The sequence below is a fragment of the Nicotiana tomentosiformis genome, chromosome 8 (genome assembly GCF_000390325.3).
Source record: "Nicotiana tomentosiformis chromosome 8, ASM39032v3, whole genome shotgun sequence".
NCBI classification, from domain to species: Eukaryota; Viridiplantae; Streptophyta; class Magnoliopsida; order Solanales; family Solanaceae; genus Nicotiana; species Nicotiana tomentosiformis.
The window spans coordinates 63,714,956-63,740,616 of NC_090819.1; the positions used below are offsets into that span (position 1 = coordinate 63,714,956).

General features: G+C 36.1%; 1 protein-coding gene across 4 annotated transcripts; it reads right to left on the reverse strand.

Annotated features, from left to right (window-relative positions):
- Positions 1–20,680: 20,680 nt before the first annotated feature.
- On the reverse strand, positions 20,681–25,440 carry LOC104104940 (probable methyltransferase PMT21). Of its 4 annotated transcripts, none has more exons than XM_009613156.4 (8): positions 25,283–25,440; positions 23,692–23,981; positions 23,459–23,607; positions 23,170–23,365; positions 22,451–22,661; positions 21,594–22,269; positions 21,428–21,505; positions 20,681–21,307 (listed from the first exon to the last, which is right to left on the reverse strand). In XM_009613156.4, exons 2-8 carry the CDS (start codon positions 23,953–23,955, stop codon positions 21,088–21,090), a joined length of 1,794 nt encoding a protein of 597 aa, XP_009611451.1. In that variant the 5' UTR covers positions 23,956–23,981; positions 25,283–25,440; the 3' UTR covers positions 20,681–21,087. The 4 variants fall into 4 exon arrangements, with proteins under 4 accessions (XP_009611451.1, XP_009611450.1, XP_009611452.1 ...); XM_009613155.4 differs by lacking the exon at positions 25,283–25,440 and adding an exon at positions 24,929–25,116; XM_009613157.4 differs by lacking the exon at positions 25,283–25,440 and adding an exon at positions 24,633–24,652.
- Between the last annotated feature and the right edge of the window lie 221 nt (positions 25,441–25,661).

A 25,661-nucleotide genomic window follows, 5' to 3' on the forward strand; every position in this document is an offset into this window, starting at 1 on the left:
TATGTAGTCAATGCATATCCTCACAGAACCATCTTTCTTCTTCACAAATAGTACTGGTGCACCTCAAGGTGACATACTAGGCCTGATAAAAAACTTATCAAGTAATTCTTGTAACTGTTCCTTCAACTCTATTGGTGCCACGTGATACGGTAAAATAGAAATGGTCTAAGTGCCCGGCACCAAATTAATACCAAAATTAATATCTCTGTCGGGTGGCATGCCTGGCACATCTGCAGGAAACACATCCGGGAAATCCCTGACTACTAGAACTGACTCAATAGTGGAGTATCAGTACTAACATCTCTTACGAAGGCCAAATACGCCAAACACCCTTTCTCAACCATCCGTTGAGCCTTCGGAAATGTTACTACTCTACTAGGAACATGATCCAAAGAGCCTTTCCACACCTACCTCGGCAACTCCAGAATAACCAGCGACACAGTCTTAGCATGACAATCAAGAATAGCGTGAATGGTGACAACCACTACATGCCCAAATCACATCAAAATCAACCATATTAAGCAGTGTGAGGTCAACTTTGGTCTCATAACCTACAATGATAACCACACACGATCTATATACACGATCTACCATAATAGAATCTCCCATCCGTTTAGATACATGAACAGGCATATCTAAAGAATCATGAGGCATATCTAAATAACGAATAAAGTATGATGACACATATGAATAAGTGGATCCAGGGTCAAATAACACTGAAGCATCTCTGTGGCACACGGAAATACTACTTGTGACTATGGCGTCGGAAGAAACTGCCTCTGTCATGGCAGGAAATACATAGCGACGGGCCTAACCACCACCTGACTGACCTCCCCCTCTAGAGCGACCTCACCCCGTATGACCTCCACCCCGAATTGGCTGAGCGGGTGGTGTAGCAACTGGTACATGAGTCATAGTCTGGCCCCTCTACTGCACTGAACCTCTATAAAAGCATCGGCAATGCTTCCTCACATGCTCCAACTCCCCACACTCGTAGAAACCTCGAATTGAGAATGACCATGTGGCATGAATCGGACCTCGTGAACTAGAATAACCACTGGAAGAACCCGGTACTGATGAATCTTGAACTGATGGAGTACGATACGAGCTCTAAGCTGGGAGTGTACTGAATAATGATTAAATTGGGCGAGCACTGTATGAATTATGTCTAACTAATGAACCACGAGGAATCTATCGAGCTGCCTGAGCAGGCCTAAAAGGAAGACCTATGTTATAATGCGGGTGGCCTCCAAACGAGGTTCTACCAAAAATACCTGAACCACAGGGCCACTTGTCATCCCGCTCTTCTTGATCAAGCCTAAAAACATGCTCTAAGCGCCTAGAAATCTCAACCACCTTGTCAAACCTAGCATCTATCTTGACCTCTCGAGCCAAACTGTATCATAGACCATAGTTGAGTCCATCAATGCACCTTTTGGATCCTCTCTCTCTCTCTCTCTCTCTCTCTCTCTCTCTCTCTCTCTCTCTCTCTCTCTCTCTCTCTCTCTCTCTCTCTCTCTCTCTCTCTCTCTCTATTAGTAGGAACCAACCATACTGCATGACGTGCCAAATCTGCAAATCTCATCTCATACTAGGTCACAGTCATATTCCTCTGGCGTAGCTGCTCGAACTCCCTATGCAGCTCATTTATGTAAGTTTATGGAACAAGCTTCTCTAAGAAGAGAATTGATGCCATGTAAGTGTTGTTATGTCATCTTGCTTGCCTGAATCATAAGTCTGCCACCATCTACAGGTTGCCCCTATCAGCTGAAAAGTAGTAAAGGCAACTCCATTAGTGTCTACAATACCCGTTGTGCGAAGAATCCGATGACACCAATCCAGAAAACCCTGAGCATCCTATGACTCTCCTCTATTGAACTCGGGATGGTCAAGCCTCTTAAATAACTCCAACCTCTTCTGCTCCTCATTGGACATAGATGGACCAAACTTGGCCAGAGCAGCAACAACCGGCTGAATAGGTAACACCCCTGGTGTCTGATAACCTTGAGCTAGCTGCTCCAGTGTACAGATAGCGGGAGTCGAGGGGGGAGTCTGAGCTCTTCCCTAGCCTTTGAGGTAGTTGGTGCAACTGGTATTATACCCGCCTGACCCAAGCTCGTTAACACACTCAAGATTTGAGCAAAGGTCTCCTGAAGATTGGGTATAGCAATAGGCACCGCCGGTGTCTGAGCTGGTACCACCGGCTCAACAGTATCCGGATCCTGCTCCTTCACTGGATCAATTGGTGGCTCTACATGTGCTGCTCTAGCTATAGTGCAAGCTCCACCTCAGCCCCGGCCTCTCGCGGCCCTGACTAGTGGCATTGGTGCCTAATGAGTTGAACATGTCCTCACCATCTGTGAGAGAATAAAAGAGTAAAAGTTCAGTTTTCGGAATTTAACAAATCTTTACGACAAAAATGCAAGAAAGTGAAGTTTCATAATAGTTTGGTAGCCCCTCGAAGGTAAGTACAGATATCTTCATACCGATCCGCAAGACTCTACTAAATTTTCTCATGACTCATGAGACCTATGCAACCTAATGCTCTGATACCAACTTGTTAGGACACAAACTCCCACCGGATCTGCAACAGCGCCTAACAATACTTGCTAGGTAAGCCAACAATTCTACAATAACAATGAATTCAATAAGATAGAAATTAATAATCTCAATAGCGGAAATATAATAAAATATTTGAGTAAAGAAACGATGGCACTACTATAATCATCCCAAAGATCTGGTGTCAATGAGTACATGAGCACTATAGAATCTCAAGATACATGGCTAAATCCTCAATTCAACTTTCTGAACAATAGGATAGTAATAACAAAAATAAATGGAAGAGAACTTCAAGGTATGAGAACAACATAGCAACTACCTCATAGTCTCCACAAACTGGTACCAATTCAACTCTATCAATCACCGCGCTCGAGGGTACCTAGATCTGCACATGAAGTGCAGAGTATATTATGAGTACAACCGACCTCATGTACTCAATAAGTAACAACCCTAACCTTGGGCTGAAAGCAGTGACTGTTGATGACAAATTTTGATCCTCCTTTTTAAAATTAAATTATTTACACTTATTAATCAAAAATAAATGTAGTAAATTATTTTTCAAATCAATAACACCTATTCTTAAAATATAAATCATATAATACTTCTTAATAATTAAAGCTATTAAATTAATGGCAATTTATTATTAAACATTTACAAATTGTATTACTCCTATTATTTTAAATTAACTTTCATATCTTAACAAATAAATTTTTCAATTAATTTAATAAACTAGTGTTTAATTTATAACTATATTACCTTTATTACTTTAATTAGCCAAAATTAGTTTTCACATATGAAGTGTTATAATTAATTTTAATAACTAATTAACTTTAGTAATTAATAATATATTTGATGATTATATTTTATTGCATTTAATTAGGATTAATTAAGTTTGATTAAGTTAATTTTAAAAAGGGATTAAAAGTTAAAAAGGCTGTAATTGCAAATGATTAATTAAACTCAATGTGGCCATGTTTTAAATTCTATTTCAGCAAATATATCCCAATGCACAAGCCCAACCACCCTTGACCCGGTCCAGACCCACCCTCTATGTCCAAGTGGGCGATCCACGCCAATCCATCTAAACTAGTAGTGAAACGACACATCACTTGTCCTCTACACTCACAAAAGAAATATAAATGATCTTGACCGTTGATCAAACTCATAAATGGTCCATAATTAATCTCTATTTTTCCTTTATTTTTAAAGCCATTGCCAGACCCCATCTCAACCGTTGGATCACAAATATCCAACAACCATCGTTTTTCCTAAAAACTCATTTTTATCGAATTTCAAAAACTCATTTTTATCGAATTTCATTCTCCAAATATCAGAGCCATAGATCTTAAGATCCAATGGCGCAAATTTAGCCTCTCACATTAAACCTGCTAAATCCCCTCAACCCTAATCATTCACCCACACCACCCGGCCGCCCTCATTTCCCTTTTCTCTCTCCTTTCCCTCATCCCGTCAGAACCTATCAATCAAAAAATCTTGCACAAATCTATGCAAGGTCACACGATTCAACCTCGAATCATCCATCTTGTCCCAGCTAGCTGGGAATCACATCGATTTTTTTTCATTTTTGTCGATTTAATTCAAACCCCAAAACCAAATCCTAGACCTAAATCGTGCAACTGAAACTCGTATGTTTTCCCTTCGTCCTTCAAATCGGAGCATGCATGACTGATTTTCATCATTATTATTCATTTTCAGAGGTCAAACGTAATGACCTCTAGACATTAGAACTCGCCAATAGATTTTCCCTCTCAACGGTCGATTCTTCATCTCCTCGTGTCCAGGTAAAAGGTCTTCAGTATTTTTCCCTCTACTTTTCTCTAATTTCACTGTATTGCTATCATCATCTACCCATCGTCACCATCCACTAACTAATTTGAATTTACCGTAACCCTAAGGCTTGAAGGCCACTATAAATATGACCTTAAATGCTCTCACCTAACAGACGCTAAAGACATCAATACACACCTAACACTACTGATTCATACACTGAAAGAATTGAAAGTTTAAGTCTTTTATGCAAAATTTGAGTTCCAATATTCCTTTCTAACTTCTCTTTCCTCCTTTTATTTTTTGTTCGAGTTTAATCTACTATGAGTTTGTCATAGTAAGTTTGGACATCTTAGACGGCTGTCAGCATTCGCTTGGTTTGCTGCTCCACAAAAGGTCAGTGTAGACTGACCTCTTCTCTTTAGTTTTCCTAAATTAGTTATGTAAATCTATGTTTATGTCGTTTGAACTGATAATCATTTGTTGAGCATGCTAGTATGGGTTTTTTACTATGTACCGTTCTTCATGTTATTCTGTTTATTCTGAGGTTGATCAGGCTTCCTGGCAGTTATGTTGCTTTGTGTTGTTATTAATTTGTAATGATCATTTGAATCTTAACCCTCATAGCTTAGATAGTAAATATGATTCTTCATGCTTTTCTCATTAATAAATTCTTTTAAGTCTTCGCAATTAGTCAAAGTTGAAACTTTATGTTGATTATATGTGTGATTCATCCCTGTTAGTTGAAAAATAATTATGTGAACACTATCATCTCAGATAAGCCAATTGAATCATGTTTATGAATCCTTCTTAATGTCCTGTTATGATTACATATCTCCAGTAGTATGATCATTATATCTATGAAGTTGTATTGCTTTGTCTTGGTTCAATGGTTGATTCTCATTTCAACTTTATATCTGATCTATTGGCTTTGTTGACTCTAGTTGTTAGTCATGTTCAGTGTTCTTAGTGACTCATATAAGTCTATCATGTGGTGAACCTGAACCTGCTCACTTTTTGATTTGCCATGCCCCTCTATTATCCCATGACTCTGAACTCTATAGGAGTGGCTATCTAAAATCTTTATTGTTGTGATGGTTGAATGACTCTTATTGACTGTTATGCTTATGCTCACACTCATCATGCTACTTCTTCTAGTCCAGTGATATTTATGAACCCTTCCTATGTTCTTAGCTTGAGAAAAATGTGTGATTCGATCACTGTGTTGCTTGTCAAGATTTATACCAGTAGCCATGTGTAATCCTGATCCTCCCACATTGTCATATTGCACTCAAATAAATGACCCTCATTAAGGGACTTGCTCATATTTCTCCTGCTAAGACTTGATCATGATGCCATGTCATCTTGATAGAATGAGACTAATAATCTCTGTGTGTGAAGATCATGAATTAGACTTTGTTGGTTTAATTTATTAATGAACTCACTTACCTGTTTAAGTGAACTAATTATAGCTTACTTATCTTGCTTTCGCCAACTAAGGATAAACCTCTCTACATGTTGCTCTATATCTGTCTCATATCACTATGTATAGAACCTGAACATGCAATGGAGTGTTATTTGGCTCTAGCATCCTGAAAACCTATTAAACTACCAATTGTTACTACTAGTATCACGTCATTAGGGAACAAATGACCTCTCTTATTATATTGATGTCTCTGTTACTTACCATCACCTCTAAGAAGTTTGAATAAGTTGTTAGTATAGGTGTTTAGTGGGAAAAAATTTCAGCCACGCGTATGCTAGCGTGGATTGATATGAAATATCTATTGACTTGCTATAAGTATTGTGAACTTGTTCAGGTGTCCTGAGATGATAAATCTTCAGTAGAACTAATGGGACTAATGCATATATTTTTCTGTGTTATCTACTAATGCTTGGATCGCTTAACTAAACCTCCTTGAAACTTGAACTTATTAGAAATAGTACCTATATACTGATAATGTGTAATTAACTTTCTGCATCTTAATAATGATCCTTCTAAGTGTTCTGAGACACGTTAAGATCAACCTTAAGGTCACTATGTTACTAGACTCTGTCAGTCTAATTGCTACGATTTATCCTTGTGTTGGTGTTCTGATAAGGGATTCTTGGGTCAATATCGTAATTGGCTCTGAACTGTTTACATCTGGTACTTTGATGGTAGTACAATGTCTTCTATAGCTGTTTGCTTTAATGTGTTGAATTTTTGTGCATCTGAACCTTTGAAAGTTTATCATGAAATTTGTGCTTATTTCTGATAATATGAAAATTGCTAAGTTGACACTTTACTTGTGCCTAAACCTTTGAGGATGAGTAAGAATGGATTACTAAAGGTATTTGGGTGTAAACTTGGTTTGTGGTTAAGATACCCTTCCCTGACACAAGCACTGCTCAGGGTCCATGAGACCCTTGTGAACTCTGAAATGTCAGGGGTCGTCCACATGGGATTGTATCCATGAATAAGGTAACATTTCAATACGTCATTAATTCTCATTAATCCTCATCGTATTAATACAAGTGAAACTTGTTTCACTGTATCCCTCAGCTCCTTTATTATTATTCTGCTGTTGACTTTCACTAATTATTTTCCTGTTCTTTTTTGTGCATGTACTATTCGGGCCTGCTGAGTTCCTTTGGAACTCAAGCCCAGGTTCCAGACTTGGTTCGCATCCTCTGCTTTCCTTCCTGTTGAGTTTGTTGCTTATGTGAACCCTGTTGGGCCTGATTATCCGCTGGCCCAATATCAAGAGTCCAACTCTTTTTTCTCGTTTATTTCAACCAATCATTAGCCATTATTTGTTACTCATGTGTGTGTGTGTATTGGAAACTAACATTACTATTGGTTATTGTTTGATGTTTATTTAGGAAACATAGACAAACCCAACCTTGTAGGTAAAAAGAGGTTCGAATAGGATTATAAAAAAAAACTCGCCTGCTTTTCATTACTTTAGCATATTTGAACTTTTATAGTTTAAAACTAATCTTTTCAGTAAATAAACAATTTACTTAAATTTTATCGCTAATTATTTTCAACTTTAAGTGTTTAACACATTTGAGAACGAAAACCAACACTTCTTGGGAAAACTTCAAAGCAGATCATACATGATAACAGACTATTTTAAAAAAAACTAAATACAGTCACGCAATCAAGTTTACAACAACAAATATTGTCGAGTTTTAAACAAAAGACTTTTGTGCTAAAGCAGTCTTAAAAGACAAAGGTATATCCGGTTTCCAACTTGAGACATATTTTTAAAGGGTAAATCTTTTTCTTTACAAGTTGCATACCCTCACAAATAATATCTCTCTTTTTAAATAGAATACACAACTTTTTTCCAAAATAATGAATTTTTTAAACAAGTTTTCAAAATAGTTTTACAAATCTTATTTAGCCACTTTAACCACTAACTAAGCAGAATATAGACTTTTCTTTCCTCAAACCTAGCCTAAGCCTAAGGAGCTACCTCAGATAAATTTTAAAGGGTGCCTAAAACCTTTCCCCTAGAATAACTAAAACCCTTACCCGAATCTCACCGGTTAGCAGACCATTAAGATAATAATTTTACAGATTTATAGGTAACCTAATATACCTTAAAATATTATGTGGTGACTCTCTTAATCAACTTCGGAAGAACCATTATTTTTATTGTATTTTGACTAGTGTAAAATAGGGCACGACAATGACGAGCTCGGAAGGAAAGGTTAGTGTCCTACATCAATAATCAGTAACAACTCAGGATATAATAAAGACAATAAAAGTGAATAACTCAAAGATATTATATTCAGCTCGTTCACAATTCTGGGAATTTAGGCATGCTTTCCAAGTATAACAATCAAAGACCAACACAGATAAGACATTTAATTTACCAACTAGCATGAGAAAAATACATCTCTATGCTTATATGTCATACATGTCAAGTCAATATCATCATAGTGAAACCATCAAGCATAAACACACTCAGCACGCTCACGGTGCCTTGCACAAGTGCCTCTCACCATCACATACATAATCACACTCAGCACTGTATGGGTGCCTAGCACAAATGCCCCTCACCAAAGTACATATATATCCTTGTGTCTACGCTCACTATGAATACCAGACTCCGGATGAGCGGATCCTTGCCCGGGCGCTAATCAATATCATATAACCCAATAGTGGGGCCTAGTGCATGTGTCGCCCCTACTCAGTACCACTGTCACGACCCCAATTTCCCTCTGTAGGATGTCGTGATGGAACCTAGTCTCTAAGACTAGGTAAGCCTAACAATTATGCGGAATAACAGAATATAAAGCTAAAACTCAACCTCAACCTCTGAAATAAATAAGAACTGTGATTCAGAATAATTACAACTCCCAAAACCCTGTAGACATAAGCCACAAGCTCCAACGAGAAAAATACTAAATATCTCTATTCATCAGAATCTAATAAGGAATGAGAAAAATAACATAATAAAGATAGAGGGGGACTCTGAGATCTGTGGACGCTGGCAGATATACCTTGAAGTCTCCACGTACGGGCTAGCTCACGAGTACCTGGTCTGGTAAGCAGTACCTGGATCTGCACAAAAATAAATGTGCAGAAGTGTAGTATGAGTACATCACAACGGTACACAGTAAGTGTCAAGCCTAACCTCAGTAGAGTAATGACGAGGTCAGGTTAGGGCTCCTACTAAAAATAATAGGAAACAAGGCAGAAGATATAATAATATAATGAAATGAATGAGAAGTGAACAATGAGAATTTACAGAAAGATAACAACACGAAATTCAAGAAGACAACTACAACACGTGAGGAAAAACAAGATTCTTATACGTTAAGAAATAACATCATCAACAACAACAACAACAACAACAACAACACAGCAAATAGAGGTAAACAACAGAGGGCGTTCCCGAGGTACCGCCCAGTAATCCCAAAGTAAATACACAATAGGGGCGCTCCCGAGGTATCGCCTCGTAGTCACAAAAGTAAATATGCAACAGGGGCGCTCCCGAGGTACCGCCTCGTAGTCCCAAAAGTAAACATACAACAGGGGAGCTCCCGAGGTACCGCCTCGTAGTCCCAAAATTAAATATACAACTCGTAACCAATGGAACAACGAAATTACAGCAAGGAATCCCACAGTTAAGGACTGAATACAAAATCTAGGAAGCAGGTAATTCAATTAAACATGTTGCACAATTTGCAAGTAAGAATTAAGACATGTAGACATGCGACATTAGGCTCAACATGATGATTACACATGCTAGAGCAACCCAGTTAAGGAATTGAAGAGGAAACTACTTAGCAAGAACCGGATTTTTAATATTTAACCCGAGTACGCACTCGTCACCTCGCGTACACGGCCTTCACGTATTGCAAATATCATAACCGTACCAAATCCTAAGGGGAGTTTCTCCCACACAAGGTTAGACAAGTTATTTACCTTAAATCTCGCCCAATCAATCGATAAGAATATCTTTTCCTCGACTTTCCGACTCCGAACGACCCAAATCTAGCCAAAAGTAATTAAATACTATAAATATAACTATAAGAAACTAATCTAAATAATGAAATTATGACTTTAACAAGGAATTAGAAAATCTCCTCAAAAGGTCAACCCGGGCCCACGTCTCGAAATCGGATAAAAGTCATAAAATTCGAACACCCATTCGACCACGAGTCCACTCATACCTAAATTACTCAAATCCGATATCAAAACCTCAAAATTTGGCCTAAGCATTTTTCTACCTTTTCCCCCAATTTCTCAACCCAAATCCTTAACTAAATGAAGAAATTAATGATAGATTAGTGAAAATTAATCAAAAACGAGTCAAGAATCCTTACCCAAATATTTTCTCTGAAAATCCCTCAAACTTTCGCCTCAATCTGAGCTCTCTAGGTCCAAAAATGGAGAATGAAATCAAACCCTCGAACTTAGGCCTTTTCTGTCCAGTTAAACCGCATCTGCGGACCAAGGATCGCTTATGCGATGCCGCATCTGCGAAAAATCCATTACAGGTGCAGAAAACACCCATGTCCAGGGCTTTTGCTTCTGCGGATAAGGGCCCGCATCTGTGAGACCGCTTCTGCGGGAATGCGACAACACCTGCGACCATTGGCGCTTATGCGCCCCTGCCATCGCAAAAGCGAAGGCGCTTCTGCGAAAAATGTCCCGCTTCTGTGACCACTGCTGGGCAAGGCCAGCTCCACATCTGCGACTCAAAGCTCGCTTATGCAAGTCTGCACCTGCGGCCAATCCCACCGCATGTGCGATGACACCAGAACCAACCCAGCATCAGAAATCCTCTAAGAACAAAAAAATGATCTGATGACATTCCGAATCACACCTGAGGCCCCCGGAACCCCGTCCGAATATACCAACAAGTCCTAAAATATCATACGAACTTAGTCGAGCCTTCAAATCACTTCAACCAATGCTAAAAATATGAATTACACATCGATTCAAGTCTAATGAATTTTAGAACTTCCAACTTCACATTCGACGCCGAAAGCTATCAAATCAAGTCTGATTGACCTCAAATTTTGCACACAAATCACATTTGACATTACGAACCTACTCTAACTTCCGGAATCGGAATCCGACCCCGATATCAAAAAGTCCACTCCCGGTCAAACTTTTCAACTTTCGCCAATCAACGCCGAAATGACCTACGGACCTCCAAATCAACATCCGGACATGCTCCTAAGACCAAAATCACCCTACGGAGCTGTTGGTCCTGTTAAACTCCATTCCATAGTCGTCTTCACACAATTCGAACTACGGTTCATTTCTACGACTTAAACTTCCATTTTAGGGACTATGTGTCCCATTTTACTCCAAAACCAAAAACCAAACCTCTCGGCAAGTCACGTAACCACAGAATGAAATAGAGGGAGCAATAAATAGGGATTCGAGACTAATACTCTCAAAACGACCGGCCGGATCGTTACAACCACTTAGCCCAATATGGTCCTGGCATACATGTCACCTCAAAATTAATACCAAATCGGCTATATGCCCCAAGCTCATTCATCAGCCGCTCAAGTCTTAGTTAATCGCATCTCACAGTACTGAGTTCAACAATATTACACATATGCGGCTTGAACAACATATGAGTGATCAAAACAAGTATGTACTGAGACAACAATATCATACACAGATATAGTAATATGAATGAGGGTATTACTACAATCAAGGCACAAACCTCAAAACATAAAGAATGACCCTATTCAATTTTCACCCATGTTCTTCTTCACCAGGTAGAAATAAATACCCCTCTATCCCCTCCTTTCTTCTTCTTCCTCTTCTTATTCTTCTTCTTCATTAGAGACCCAAACTCCTCGCCTCACCCCACGCCCTACCCCACCTTGTTTCTTCTTCCCTTTCCTTCCCCCCTAATTTGTCAATGCTTCTTCTTCTTGATTAGAGACCGAACCCTTGACTCTTATACTTTTTCTTCTTTTTCGTTGTAGTTTTCTCGATTGATTGTTACTCAAACATAAATTTTATAAAATCCAGCTGAGTTGCTCTTCAATTCAAGCTGGTGGATTGTAGTGTTAGGGGTGGTTATATAAGGGAGAAAGGGGTCACCGGTCGGCTTAGGGTGGCGGTGAAATCGTGGGGTTCTCATAAAAATTTTAATTATAAACAAGGAGAAAATCACAATAATAAAGGCTATCATGCACTTAATTTAATTTGAAACACAATATTATTTCCCATGTCAGCAAGAGATGTGTATCTGGTCACTTGAAAAGTTACAGTGTTTAAGGTTGTGCTTGGCACGAAGCATCAAAAATATTTTTGAAGGAAAATATTTTTCATGGAAAATGAATGATTTTATTACTTATTTTTTTTTGTTTGGTAGATGAGTGAAAAAAACTTTTCCGGAAAATATTTTCTAGTGTTTGATTAGAAAGTAAAAAATATTTTGTAGGAAAATAATTTTTTATGCTACTCTCCTCACCCCCTTCTCCTCTCCCTCCCCCTCCCCCCCCAATACCTAATATTTTTAAGACTCTATTTTCTTCAAGAATTTAATTATTCTTCTAAAAATTCACACAAATCCAAAGGAACTAATGTGCTGCTTTACTTTTTTTACACAACAAAAAACGTTAAAATTTGTACTTCATAACTAAAAAGAAAATACTCTTTTTTTTGTTGAAAAAAGCTACTCTTTCTATAACATGAAAAATAAAGTACTCATTTTGATGAAATAAAAGAAAATACATTTTCTACATCATGAAAAGAAAATACTTATTTTGTTAAAATGAAAGAAAATGCATTTTCTACATCATGAAAAGAAAATACTCTTTATTGAAATGAAAGAAAATACTTTTTCTGCATCATAAAATGAAATTACTTTATTTTTTGTTAAAATGAAAGAAAATACTTTTTTTACATTTATCAATTATTCTACCATAACGTTAAAGAAGCTAAGCAATGACAAAGAAAATATAAATCATATGAGTGGAAAGATGTTAATCCAATTGGGACTCAAGAATAAAGTCTATAGAAGATTAAATATTCAAATAGATGAATCTAAATCATACGAAAGGAAACATGCCCAATACATTGTAGTTTGCTACTCCTAATTGCTAGAATACCTTGTGTCTTACTAGTGAATATGCTGGGGGAAAAAATTAATTTTAATAGGAGTACCATAATAGGTTTGTGAATTAGGATTTTGAGTTTTAATTACTTGTTGACTTGTAACCAATTTCATAATTTCAAGGTCCAAGGAAAAATTAAATATTTTATTATTTTTAAACTTAATAAATAAATATATTTTCACATGTAAATTTTTTCGGTAAGATTCGGTATTCTACCCTAATTATCGTTACATTTAGAGATTTATATAAAAAAACATCCGGTGTTATTGAAAGAAAACCTAAAAATCAGTTTGGTACCATATGATTCAAGTGGTTTAGTTAGTTTTTAAATATTCATTGACACTCCTAATTTACATAGCATGTAGTATGAACATTTAGTCCCAAATCACATCTCGAACACCTCCAACATACACGCATGAAGTCAAGTTTTTAGCAAGTCCCAGTCATATTTGTGCACATTATAACCATGAAATGCATGTAAAGAATCATAGGTAAGGCTGTCCAACGGGTCGGGTCGTCCCGTCTCATCCTGGTCCCGTCCCGCGTCCCGTCCCACTTAATTCTAAACGGGATGGGCCCATGTTAAACGGGACACAGGATGGGACGGGATGGCCATTTCGTCTCGTTTCGTCTCGTCCCGTCCCGTCCCCCCTGTCCCGTCCTGTCCCATCCCGTCATGTCCCGTCCCATCCCGCATGTCCCACGTCCTATTTTTTTGTGTGCATTATATACAAGAAACTTATAATCCTGCTTATCAAGGTTTTCCTAAGACCACTGTTAGAAATGATGTTTTTAAATTTCAAACTGAATATCTTCAGTATATTCGTTGTGTATTTTTTCACTTATATTGTAAAGTGTCTATCACATCTGATATAGGTCGTAGTCATAATAGTTGTGATTATTTAACTGTTATATGTCATTGGGTTGATCATCACTGGAACATGCAAAAACGTATTATTGGTTATAAATTTGTTGATTCAAAACACACTGGAGCATATATTGCAACTAATGTTCTACAAATTATTGATTTTTATGGACTCATTGATAAAATTTTAACTATCACCTTAGATAATACTTCTGCTAAGTGCTAACACAACTGCAACAACTAGCTTAATAAAATGATTGCAAAATTAATCCAACTTATGCACCGGCCATTAATAAAATGATTGCAAAATTTAAAAAGTATTTTTTCCCTATTCCCCAAGTTTATTTAATTTCTACTATACTTAACCCATCTTTAAAATTAAGAGGTGCAAATGGACTTGTTCGTAAAATTTATGAGAATTTAGCAATTCAAGAAGATGAACAACCATCTTTCGAAGACTGCCAAGCTAACATATATTCTTATATTAGATCAATGTTTGATAAATATAAATCTATGAAAACAACAAGTGGTGAAACTAGGGAAGAAGAAGAATACAATGAGATACTTAGCACTGGGAGCTATGACGGCATGGAACTCATGGAACATCAATCAACATTGCCAATTCCAGAACAATGTCCGAGAGAAATTATAGATAAGTTACAACGAAGTTATATAGGAGCTTACAAATATTAGTATGATAATTTGTAATTGGCTACTAAGAGGCTTAGTTCAAACAGAACCCTTCCTAGAAAGTGGCTGCATAGATTAGGTGCTCTTCGAAAGAATTATATTTGTATGTGAGATTTGAAAGTTCTATTAATAAAATAAAAGGCTCTAAGCGTTGAAGTTTTTTTATGAATTGTCTTACACTCTTACTTAGTTACTTAATGGCTTGAAATTATAATAAATAAATTATAACTCTATTATAAATTTATAATTACTAGAATATTTTATTACAAGTCTTTTGTTTTAATATTTTATAATTCTTTACTTAGTTTTCTAATTTCCGTTTAATTTTTAAGTTTATTAAATAAGTCAAAAAACTAGTTGTTGCAAATTTTAAAAACTTAGTCATTGTCAAAAGAATAGATGTTGCCAAACTCAATGCTTAAATAATATTTTTTTTAAAACGGCACTTAAGGCCCGCGAACCCGTCTCGTCCCGTTCCGTTCCGTCCCATCCCGTTTGTTAGCGGGACGGGATGGGCCTACCGTTTCGTCCCGTTTGTCCCGTCCCGTTTCGTCCCGCCATCGTCCTGGCTAAATGTCGTCCCGTCCCGTTGGACAGCCATAATCATAGGAAACAAATGGGGCAGGCTAAAAACTTGGCTGCTGAAACTGGATTCTTCTTACCGATAAGCTTTTGGGGCAATAAAATTTGCTATTATTCTTAAAGAAGCAGAGTGTTAAAAGGTGGCCGAATGAAATAAATATAATCCGGCAAGAATGGATGGAAGTTTCTGCTTGCTCTGCACCCGAATACTGCATAAAGTTTCTTTAGTTATGCTGTACTCAAGGGCGACTCAATCAAATCGAAAGCCTAAAGGTAAAACTGAAGACGCGAGAAAATAACATTAGTAATGTGATAACGGTTAAATAAATAGACACGATTAATTTAGATAACCAAGAAAAAGTTATATGATCTTAACAAATTTTCTTTCAAGGTTTTAAGTTTTTTTTTTAAAGTATTCCACAATATAATATTGTCTGATATTTTAAAATTTTGAGTTAAACTATTCAAATATTCATATCTACTAACAAAATATTTGATAACTAGAACCAATGTAGTGTATTGAAACAAAATGTTAATGTTTTGTTAACTTAAAAAATCTTACTAATACAAATAATTATAACTAATAGAAAAAGTTTTGGGGGCCTTTGACTCTTGGGGGCGCCTAAAGCAAAAGCTTTAGCGGTCGTACCCTAGAGCCACCTATGGCTGTACTTGATAGTAATTTTAATTAATATAATTCGCGGCTTGAAGTCTTGGCTAATACCATTTATATTTTTTGAAAAATTCGTCGACTTAAATTATCTGTCACACAGAGGACTGAAGTTTAAATTATAATTAATATAAATTTTGACGAGATATTTTTTTTACCAATAGAAGAATTCGTAAGTTGGTAACATGGTTATTGAATTTACACCATAAAATTATCAATGTAAAAGAAGCATCAACAGTGAGCTTGATATTCTCAAATTGTTCAAATCAATAATGCTTCTTTCTTAATTTCTTCCTTTTACAAATACATAATATCCAACACCTATTAGAAGATAGAAGCTAGCTGCTAGCTAGGAGTCTAATTCAGCATGCAGTTGGCATATTATAACGGCAAATGGAGTAACAATGACCATTCTCTAACCACTTTATAATGCAATCTCCATGAAATATATGTGAACAATGCATACACAGCAACTTCCTCTCCTTTACAAGCTCTTCAAAACAGATGACGCAGTCCTCATTCATACTAGTAATATTTTCATCAGCCTCCTTTCTCTTTAGCAATTGCATGGATGACTTACTAGCAGGAACCATCCCATTGAAGAAACGCAGGGACAAGGGCAACAATTCTTCTTCAAACAATATCCTCTCATCATAAAAATTGCTAAAGTTTAAAGTTACACCAACAAACACCTTCAAGTATTGGAGACCCTTGTTAGATTCATTATCATCAACAATTCCACGTACTTTGTATATCATATCATGGATGACAATGTGACGATAATTCCGATCAAACTCTTCATCACCCTACATGTCAATATTTGACTGCATGACAGACTAGAAGGTATCATATGACACGTGTACGGAAAGGTCAAGATTGAGATGAAGTGATTTTTCATGAACTTGTCGTCCTTGGAATTGTCCAGGGTCATGGGGTGCAGGCCTACACCAGTATAGGTCAGTATGAAGGTCAAATTGAATTTCTAAATAACAAGTATCGTCATTGATGTTTAATCTTTGAAATCGAATGGCTAGAGTATCAATAAGATCAAAGATTCTTCTTCTTAAATCATGTTCTAGTGGTGCTACTGCTTGCTTGATCAGGACGCTTGCAGCATAGGAGGGATGTGAGTACGTGAAAACATACTCCATTATTCATCAATGGGAGAAGTAGTCTCAACCTATCTACTTATTTATAATGGGACTTAGCTAATACATGTATCCTATACCTACTCAAATTAGGAGAACCTGAATTTGAATTTGACGCGGAAAGAGTTTGAGCCCTAAGAAAGACCCCAAGGAAAAACAAGGTATATCGAACATCGGAGTGAAGGATTATCACAAATTAATTAGTTGAAATAAATAAAAACTCACTAAGGAATTTTATTTCAGCAAAAAGGAAGACATACGCAATCGAACTGGATCATCGTCACTGTTGCTTCAAACTAGAAAAAGGGGAAAACCGCCACAGAAATAATAGATCCATGCAAGAGATGCTTCTGAAATAGAATCCTACTGCACCCTTCTATCAGGTCCACACTGCCATGACAGAGAGCGAAATCCGGCCGTCCAAAACCCATCCACCCTTCTTTCGATGGGTACAAAGTTACAACCCAATTGATACAGAAAAGGGGTAGAGGATTTGATGAAAAAAGAGAGGCCAACGGTGGTGGACGATTTGGACCCTCACGACTAGGGGAGGGCATCAGTCCGTTCCGTTCGATTTTCATGAAATTCGATTTATTCGTTTTTCAGTTTTATATTTATTGCATTAATAATCGAACCAAAATTAGTTCGGTTATTTCGATTCGGTCAATTTTAGGTTTGATTCGGTTGGTTTGGATATATAAAAAAGAAATAAGAAAAAGAAAATTAAACAATGGCTTAGCATCACGTTTTTCACCAAAACAAAATCAAGAGCAAGTAAGCAACTAAGAAATTAGTTGCACTCGATCCGTAATTCCTTATGCATTATTCATTCCGAAAATAAATTATTAACTCAATCCTTCGAATTATGTCTATTTTACCTCCAAAAACTATACCTCACTAGATGTGTGTAGTTCTTTTACAACCAAAATACAATATAAGTTTTTCCTAAAGATTCACTGTTTAAACATTTAGCAACAAATGATGCACAAACATAGAACTTTATATATCTAATCAGGATGTAAAATGCATTTCTAACTAATATTTCATTTTCATATAAAGTTATCCTTATTAACTATAACAACATAAAAAATATATGTGACTATCATTACCCATCACCTTAAATTCCTATTTTCCAATAAAAAAATTAATTTTTGACAATTAAATAATTGAATAAATGCTATTGAATCTACAAAATATATACTCTAACCTACTAGCGTTAGACAACAAAAGGCGAATACTTTAGGTTTAAGTCTTATTCGTATTTGAGAAATTTACTAGATTTACCTATAACTTAAAGAATTAGAAGAGCCTAGAGCCAAAGGCCAATAACCCATATAAAAATTTCGGTTTTTCGGTTAACTGAAAAATCAAGGCACCAAAACCGAACACCAAACTTTTTAAAAATATAAACCGAACACCGAAAAAACCGAAGAAAAAATCAAAATTATCAGTTCGGTCGATTTTTTTATTTCGGCCGGTATTATGCCCACCCCTACTTACGATAACCTTTATAAGTAAAAGCCGAAGGGCATTCATTACTTTAAAGTAAATGCCAAAGGGTCACGTGTCACAAAATTTGCCCATACTTATCGCTTGTTTGGATAGTTGTTACTTGTTATATTGTATCGTATTATTACTTTAAATACGATATTTATTTTGATTGTTATTTAATTTTATTATATCGTATCGTTAAATTCGGCGTTACGTAATGACGAAAGGTATCACTTATAAAACGACCGATTTTGTGTGGTCGCGTCGTTACCTTATTTTCTTCTCTTATTTTGCCCGCCCTTATTATTAAATGATTCTATTTATCATTTACCCTACCTATTTATATAATAATTTTACCTCGTACTTTACTTTTTCTTTAAAATATTACAAGTGTATTCTTCATATTGTAGGTGCATGGCATTATGAAACGAGGTAAACAATACAATCTATCCAAATATTGTATACATCAAAATGATACACTACAATACAATACAGTACTATACGATATATTATGAAATGATACATAACAACTATCCAAACAAATTGTTAGCTAGCGTTTGATCATAGATTTGGTTGAAACTTGCAAAATGAGTTTTTGAAATTATGTTGAAAAATAATCTTTGAAAATTAAAGTTGTGTTTGGACATATATTTTATTTGAAAATAAATTAAAGTTTGTGAACAAAACTGTTCCAAATCAGTTTTGGGAACTTAAAATTTTTTTCAATCTTTTTTGAAAAACTAATCATATTCTATCAACAAACAATGTTTTAAAAAAATTAAAAAATGCTGCCAAAATTTATATCTAAACAGGAGCTTATTTTATTGTTAAACATATTTTAGCATTTGATATCACAAATATTCAAATGGTGGAATTATTTTGATTTATCCTTTCTATTTCCTCTTTGAACATATATTTAGTAGGCGTTTAGACAATATTTGCTGGAAACTTAAAAAACAGTATTTGAAGTTAAAGTTAAAAAAGAATATTCCATTTGTTCCAATTATGTGTCATACTTTTCTTTTTAGTTTGTCTTAAAAAAAATATCATACTTTTTATTAAGAATTAATTTAATTTTTAACTCCGTACTTTACCCTTAATGGATGATTTATAGCCACACAAATATTTATGACTTATTTTAGACCCCAAATTTTAGAAGTCTTTCTTTCTTTGAGATTTGGGGGAAGGGGGGAGGGGGTATTAATTCGGGAATTGAAGTTGTATTTAAATATAAATTCCACTTGGAAAAAAAGTTGAAGATGCGAGCGAGCCATTATTTGGGCTTAGATTTGGGCTTTTTTTTCAAAAAACAAAAAATTCATATGATAAGTTTTTGAAAAAAGAAAATTCAAACTCGCAAAAACTGCTTTTGGGTGAAAATTTTTCTAGCACTCACAAAACTTAAATTTTTTTTTCAAATAAAATGTATGTCCAAACACAACTTCAACTTTTAAAAAATTATTTTTCAACACAACTTCAAAAATTCTTTTTTCAAGTTTTAACCAAATACATGTCCAAACGCTAGCTATGTCACTTGAAATACTCTTCAAACAAGTTATTCAAATCAATATTTGCAGATATTGAAAAATAATATTTGCAAATGATCAAATCAATTTTTGCAGATACTAAAATATAATATTATGCTCAAACGGAGACAAGCTTCAAATTGAATTGTAAGTTTGTTCTTATTATAGCTTAATAGCAAATAATTCCATCCAACACTTAACGCCCTGTCACGTGCATACTGCAATGTGACCTCCAGTTCAACTTGAACTTGCTATTTATTCTAGTGATTACCTAACTAGCCCACCAATAAAAACTATGCCTACCAAATCTTACGCAAATGGAAAGAATCACTTAGCTATTTTCTCTCAGCGCTTTAGTCTCTATAGTTTTCACTCACTCCGGTAACACTCTTAAGTACATGCTTGTTGATATTTTCTAGCCTAATTAGCTAGCTACAAGATTTAGAATATTGGGTTATGGGCAACCTAATTCCACTTCTCTATTTTAGGCTTAACAAAGACCAGAAAAGACAGATAGCAGCTTAAAACACACCATTCAAAGACCATAAAAGTTGAAAGGAAAAATTCACCAATTAATAACCTTATGTAGGTAGTACGTTCCAAAGTGGAATCTAGGGTCGAAATCTTGAACAAGTTTCTGGAGTAACAACACTCTGATAAGTGATAACATAAGCTGGCAAGAACTATACAATAAACTAAATGAAAGCACAAGGTTGACCAACGAATACGATGCATGTACAACTCTCAATGTGAGAGATTCACCACAAGATTTCAACAAAATCGAATATACTTGAATATCAACTTTTGAATGTTAAACCATGAGAACTCGACAATGAACAAATTTAACTAGGTACATAAATAAGTAGGCTGTAATGTCGTTACTTATAAATAAAAAACTACATTTATCATAGCCAGCTCTAAGAAGGTAAATGAAGAAACAATAGAATATAACAAAGGACAAGGCTTGATCCTTACAAAGAATAATTATAGCATGACATGGAACCATGAGACTAGCACAGACATGGTTATTTTGGGTACTAAATTCATTCCTCAATTCAAAATCTCAATTTCTTGTAATCTGTAGAACAAATAATTCTCTGTGACCTCCGGAGCTTTTCTCCTATGGGCTTGTATTGTAAATTTATCACTCTTCTATTTAATCAGAACTTGGATACTTTATTCTGAACTCTGCTTTGAATACCAGAGCTTCTTCTGACAAATCAATATCTTCTCATTCTCTACGCCATATTCTGTGTCTTCTTTATGACAGCTCCATCTCATGCCCTTAGCCATAGTGGCAATTGCATCTACAAAGTAGCTGGACTCCCGGATAATTGCATACCCATTAGGCCGCAAAATACGATCCATTTCCAGCAGTACATACTTCATTTCACATCTGTAAGATACACATAACTTATGTCAGGATCGACGCTTAGAAATGATACTGAAACTGGTGGGAACATTACTTACTAAAGGATGGGGTGGGGGTTAAGCTTTAGAGGTGCAATGTTCTTACCTATGACTTTCAGAAGTGAAGAGATCGTCAAGGTGAAGGAGATCATATGTTCGAGGATACGTTGAGAAGGCCTCACACCTATATAACAACAAAGAGACAAAGTTACAAATGAATCAATCAACTGCTGCAGTTTAGGCTTCAATTTTGCAAGCAAAATCTAAATTACCAGTCATGGAATGTTCCGATAAGACCTCTGTCATAGACCACAGGAAGCGTGTTTGCAGCATAAGAGGAAACCACATTCATGACCCAAAGTGGATCCTCAATCAGAGCAGCAGCGAAACCTCCGTACAAGGTGTTCATGTCCATCACATTTCTGATCTTCTCAGTTCCAATAGCTGGGAGCAACTTCTTGTAGTGCTTCGCTCGCACCTTCCACTTAACATCATCATGCTTGAAGGCACCCTCACTACCTCCACGAACATCAGAAACACGTTCTGGGGCAACATGCAACCGTTGTGGCCATTTGGCTAGGGCATTCAACTTAAGTTTCTTAGCAGCTAGATTTGGCACTACTACACAGGGTCGGAGAGGAGTGTACCATGCGGAATCTGGTTCAGTACCATCGTCGCACTTTGGAGGGTAATTGTCAGGGTTATCAAGTTTCGTATAGCAGCTGTTGTCTGTCAACTTCTGCCACACGGCAATGTCATCCTTCTTGTTGAATAATTTGAAGCACATTGAAGTTAGCAAATCTTGCAACTTCTCATAATCTGATTTCTGCTCCTCAATAGTGGTATTCCATCCTCTCCAACGGTTCTCATAGTTCACCGGTGGGCCAGAAAGGACCCAGAAACCTCCAGGGCGCAGTATACGATGTATTTCAAGAAGGTAAACTCCACCTGCCAATAGTGAAGGCTGAATTAGAAAAGCATGCGGATAAAGCATTTCCAATTTCTGGCCCGCGTCATATAGCAGTATAAACAGAGGCTGGATTTGCAACCATCCTAATGCAGAATGTGCGATCACACTCTGGCATACAATCAAGATACGCATATAACATTTTCTAAATAGGTTTCTTACCAAATTCGGTCCATGGAATTAGGCATCTTGAGCAATGAGCCATGTCAAAAGAGTTTGAAGGGAAAGGAAGACGCTGTGTGGAAATGATGCCCAGAACCGCAGGAATTCCACGTTCCAGAGCAAACTGAACTTGAGCTTCATGATTATCTCTTGGAGCAAGAGAGACTGTCAGAATTCCACGATCTAGTAAATCACCTCCCCAGCTTGCCACCTAGATAAAGAAGAAATACGTAAAATTAAGTAGGAATTCTGGATTATATGTCAATCTATCAATTAATTACCCCTCAATCCTAAACGAATTCCACATTATATATTTCAACAAAATTTCTCAGGGGAAACATCAGATAACGAAATGTTTGATCATTAAGTAATTAGATAAGAAGATGTGATATTACAAACAATAAAGATCAGCGAAAAAAACAGTTTAGCAAATACATAATTAGCAGAATGGTTATGACTTCATGATCAAAGAGATAAATCAAGCGAATATCTTGATAAAACATAATAGAAGAGAAAATGCCTATGAATGTGGAATTCCTCATTGGCACTCATCAACATTGAGAGAAATATCCCTCATTTTTGCTAGCACTCTCAATTGGATTCCAAGAGCTTCTTCTTTTATTAGTTGGTGCTCACATATATCCATGCAGACTAAGATGTAGTTTGGATCCTAGTTAAAAAGTGTCATATAACAAACTTAAAATTTATAGGGCACTCACCCCACAACCAGTATCAATGGCAGTCCGGATGGTCCCATCTGTCATCTGCGGAATCAAATCTTGCATCAGATCAACATATTTCCCAACACCATTGGGGAACATAGTACCACCACCAGGAAAGATGAACTTTTCCCCTTCTTTTATCAGCCAATGTTGATTGGATTTTTGTTTGTTAATCCAATCATACGGGACATTCCTGAAGCCAGATCAAAATTAACAAAAATTAGTGTTTAGGAATGAATCCAACAACATAACATAAACAAACAAAGATACTGAACATTGGTATTACCTGTACCAACATTCATTTTTGCTCTTAGGCCATCTTATTGGCACTTTATAGCCATCTGGTGGGGCGACCAAGCATTCCTTCCTTTCAAAATTAGGAGGGCAATGGCGTTCCATGAAAGTAAGGCGATGAAGACCATACTTCTTCCATCTCTGCAGTAGCAGCAATAGATCATTTAAACATGGTCGATCGAATAAAGTTAACAAGGACCAGATTAATTAGTCAAAAGAAAATACCCTTGGATCTGTGCATGGAGTATAGTCCTGATAGTCAGCACTGCATTCAGGAAAGGAAACGGCTTTGGTCTGTACAGCATTCCCTCTCGGAGTTTCAGTTTCATCTTCCCTGTTAACCTCCTTTGTTACATATCTCTCCTTTTCAGAGCAAAAGATTCCACCAAGATAGAATGAAAACCCACAGAGCACCACAACCATTAACGCCACGGGAATTTTCCAGGAATTTTTATCCGGTGGATATGGTTTTCCATCTTTGTGCCCCATTTTGTCACTTTTTATTGATTACTTACCTGCATAAGAAGCAAACAACATGGTTAAATCATTTCAATTAATAAATCTACCGTCATACAACCATTTGAAATTGCTTACAATCCTAGCTTCTTTAAAGAAAAACAATAGAATGTAAACATAACACTTAACTATTAAGGCAAAAAAAGTCTTTAAAAACAGAATAGAATAGAGTCCCAACTAAGAATACAGTACCCTACTACCTTTACAACTGGAAAACTCACAAGCCCAAACAACAAACAATGAGAAAAGCATAGGCCCATATAGATCTAATGGTCAGAGCCAGCCACTAATAACTAACTATTGAAAACCATGAGATCTGTTAAGACTAAAGACTTTACAGGAACACATGACATAGGGACCCCAAGAGCTTTATCAAATTCAGCTGAGGGCCCTCCAAAAGCCTCTAAAAAGGTTGAATTATGAAACCAAACTAATGCTTTTGCATCTAACTTGAACTGTGTAAAAAACAAATACCAAGAGTAGTTGATTTTTGACCAAATAGTTGATTTTTCTCATGAAGAAATTTATGGTTTGAAACTTGAAACCACATTGGTTGAAAAGCTTAATGACATTAAGGTTATGGGTTGTTCTTTATTCCCAAAATAAACTTGCCGACAGAAGAGAAAAAGATACATTAAATGCAAGAATACCTTAAATAAAGCTCAAAGTGACAAAAAGATTCAATCTTTATGGTCATTTTATTCCTCTAAAAACCAAATCTTGCAGAATATTGTTCATCTTAATTCAAGAAAAAAAAAAGACCTTTTTCACCAAATCATAGAAAATCCAATGGTGAGAAAGACAGCAAAGGTCACAATGCCAGGATCTGAAAAAGATCTGACACAGAAAAAAAGAATGATAGAACCCAGAGTACCACAGTGTCCTAACAATTCAGCTTTTACAGGAAAGAAATGCACAGCAAATGGAAGATCAGAAAAAAAAGTACCTCTAATATTACGTGTCCGATACAATTATATATCAGACAAAGATTAAAAACCCAACAATTCTCCGCTATCACTGTGCTTAAAAAATCTATTCAACAATGTATTAATGGGTCCAGAAAAATGGACCTATGAATGCCAAAGAAGAAAGAGGAGGAGAAAAATGGAGTAAAGATATATGAATATAAGTATATCTGAAAAGCTAAGCTCACATATATGTATACAAAAAATTGGAGGAGAATTAAAGATTTATAAAAAGAAAATAGTAAAAATATAGTAGAATGTGATGGTTCCTGGTTATTTCTATATGGTTATTAGCCTCGTTAGCTGTCTTTGTAGTTTGGATTTATTACAATTACCTCTTCGTCATGGTCCCTTCCATTCTTCTCCCTTTCCTCTCTCTGTTCCTTGTCTGTCTACGTATATCAACAAAACAAAAAATCAATAGTTTTCCTTCTCTCTCTTTGTTTCTGGGTAAATTCTTGATCAGGTAAACGGTGAAAAAAGAATTATTTCTACCACTGAAATGATTCTCACCCACAATGTAAGCGGTGTCTTCTCTTTTTCTTTTCTTTCATTCATACAAATGTATACTATTATTATTATTATTATTATTATTAATAATATACTGGTATTATCATTATTGAGGGTCGTTTGGTTTCGATATACAAATAATAATTTGTCTTAGCAAAATTCCCCATAACATTATACATTTGTTTGGTTTGGGCATTGAAATAA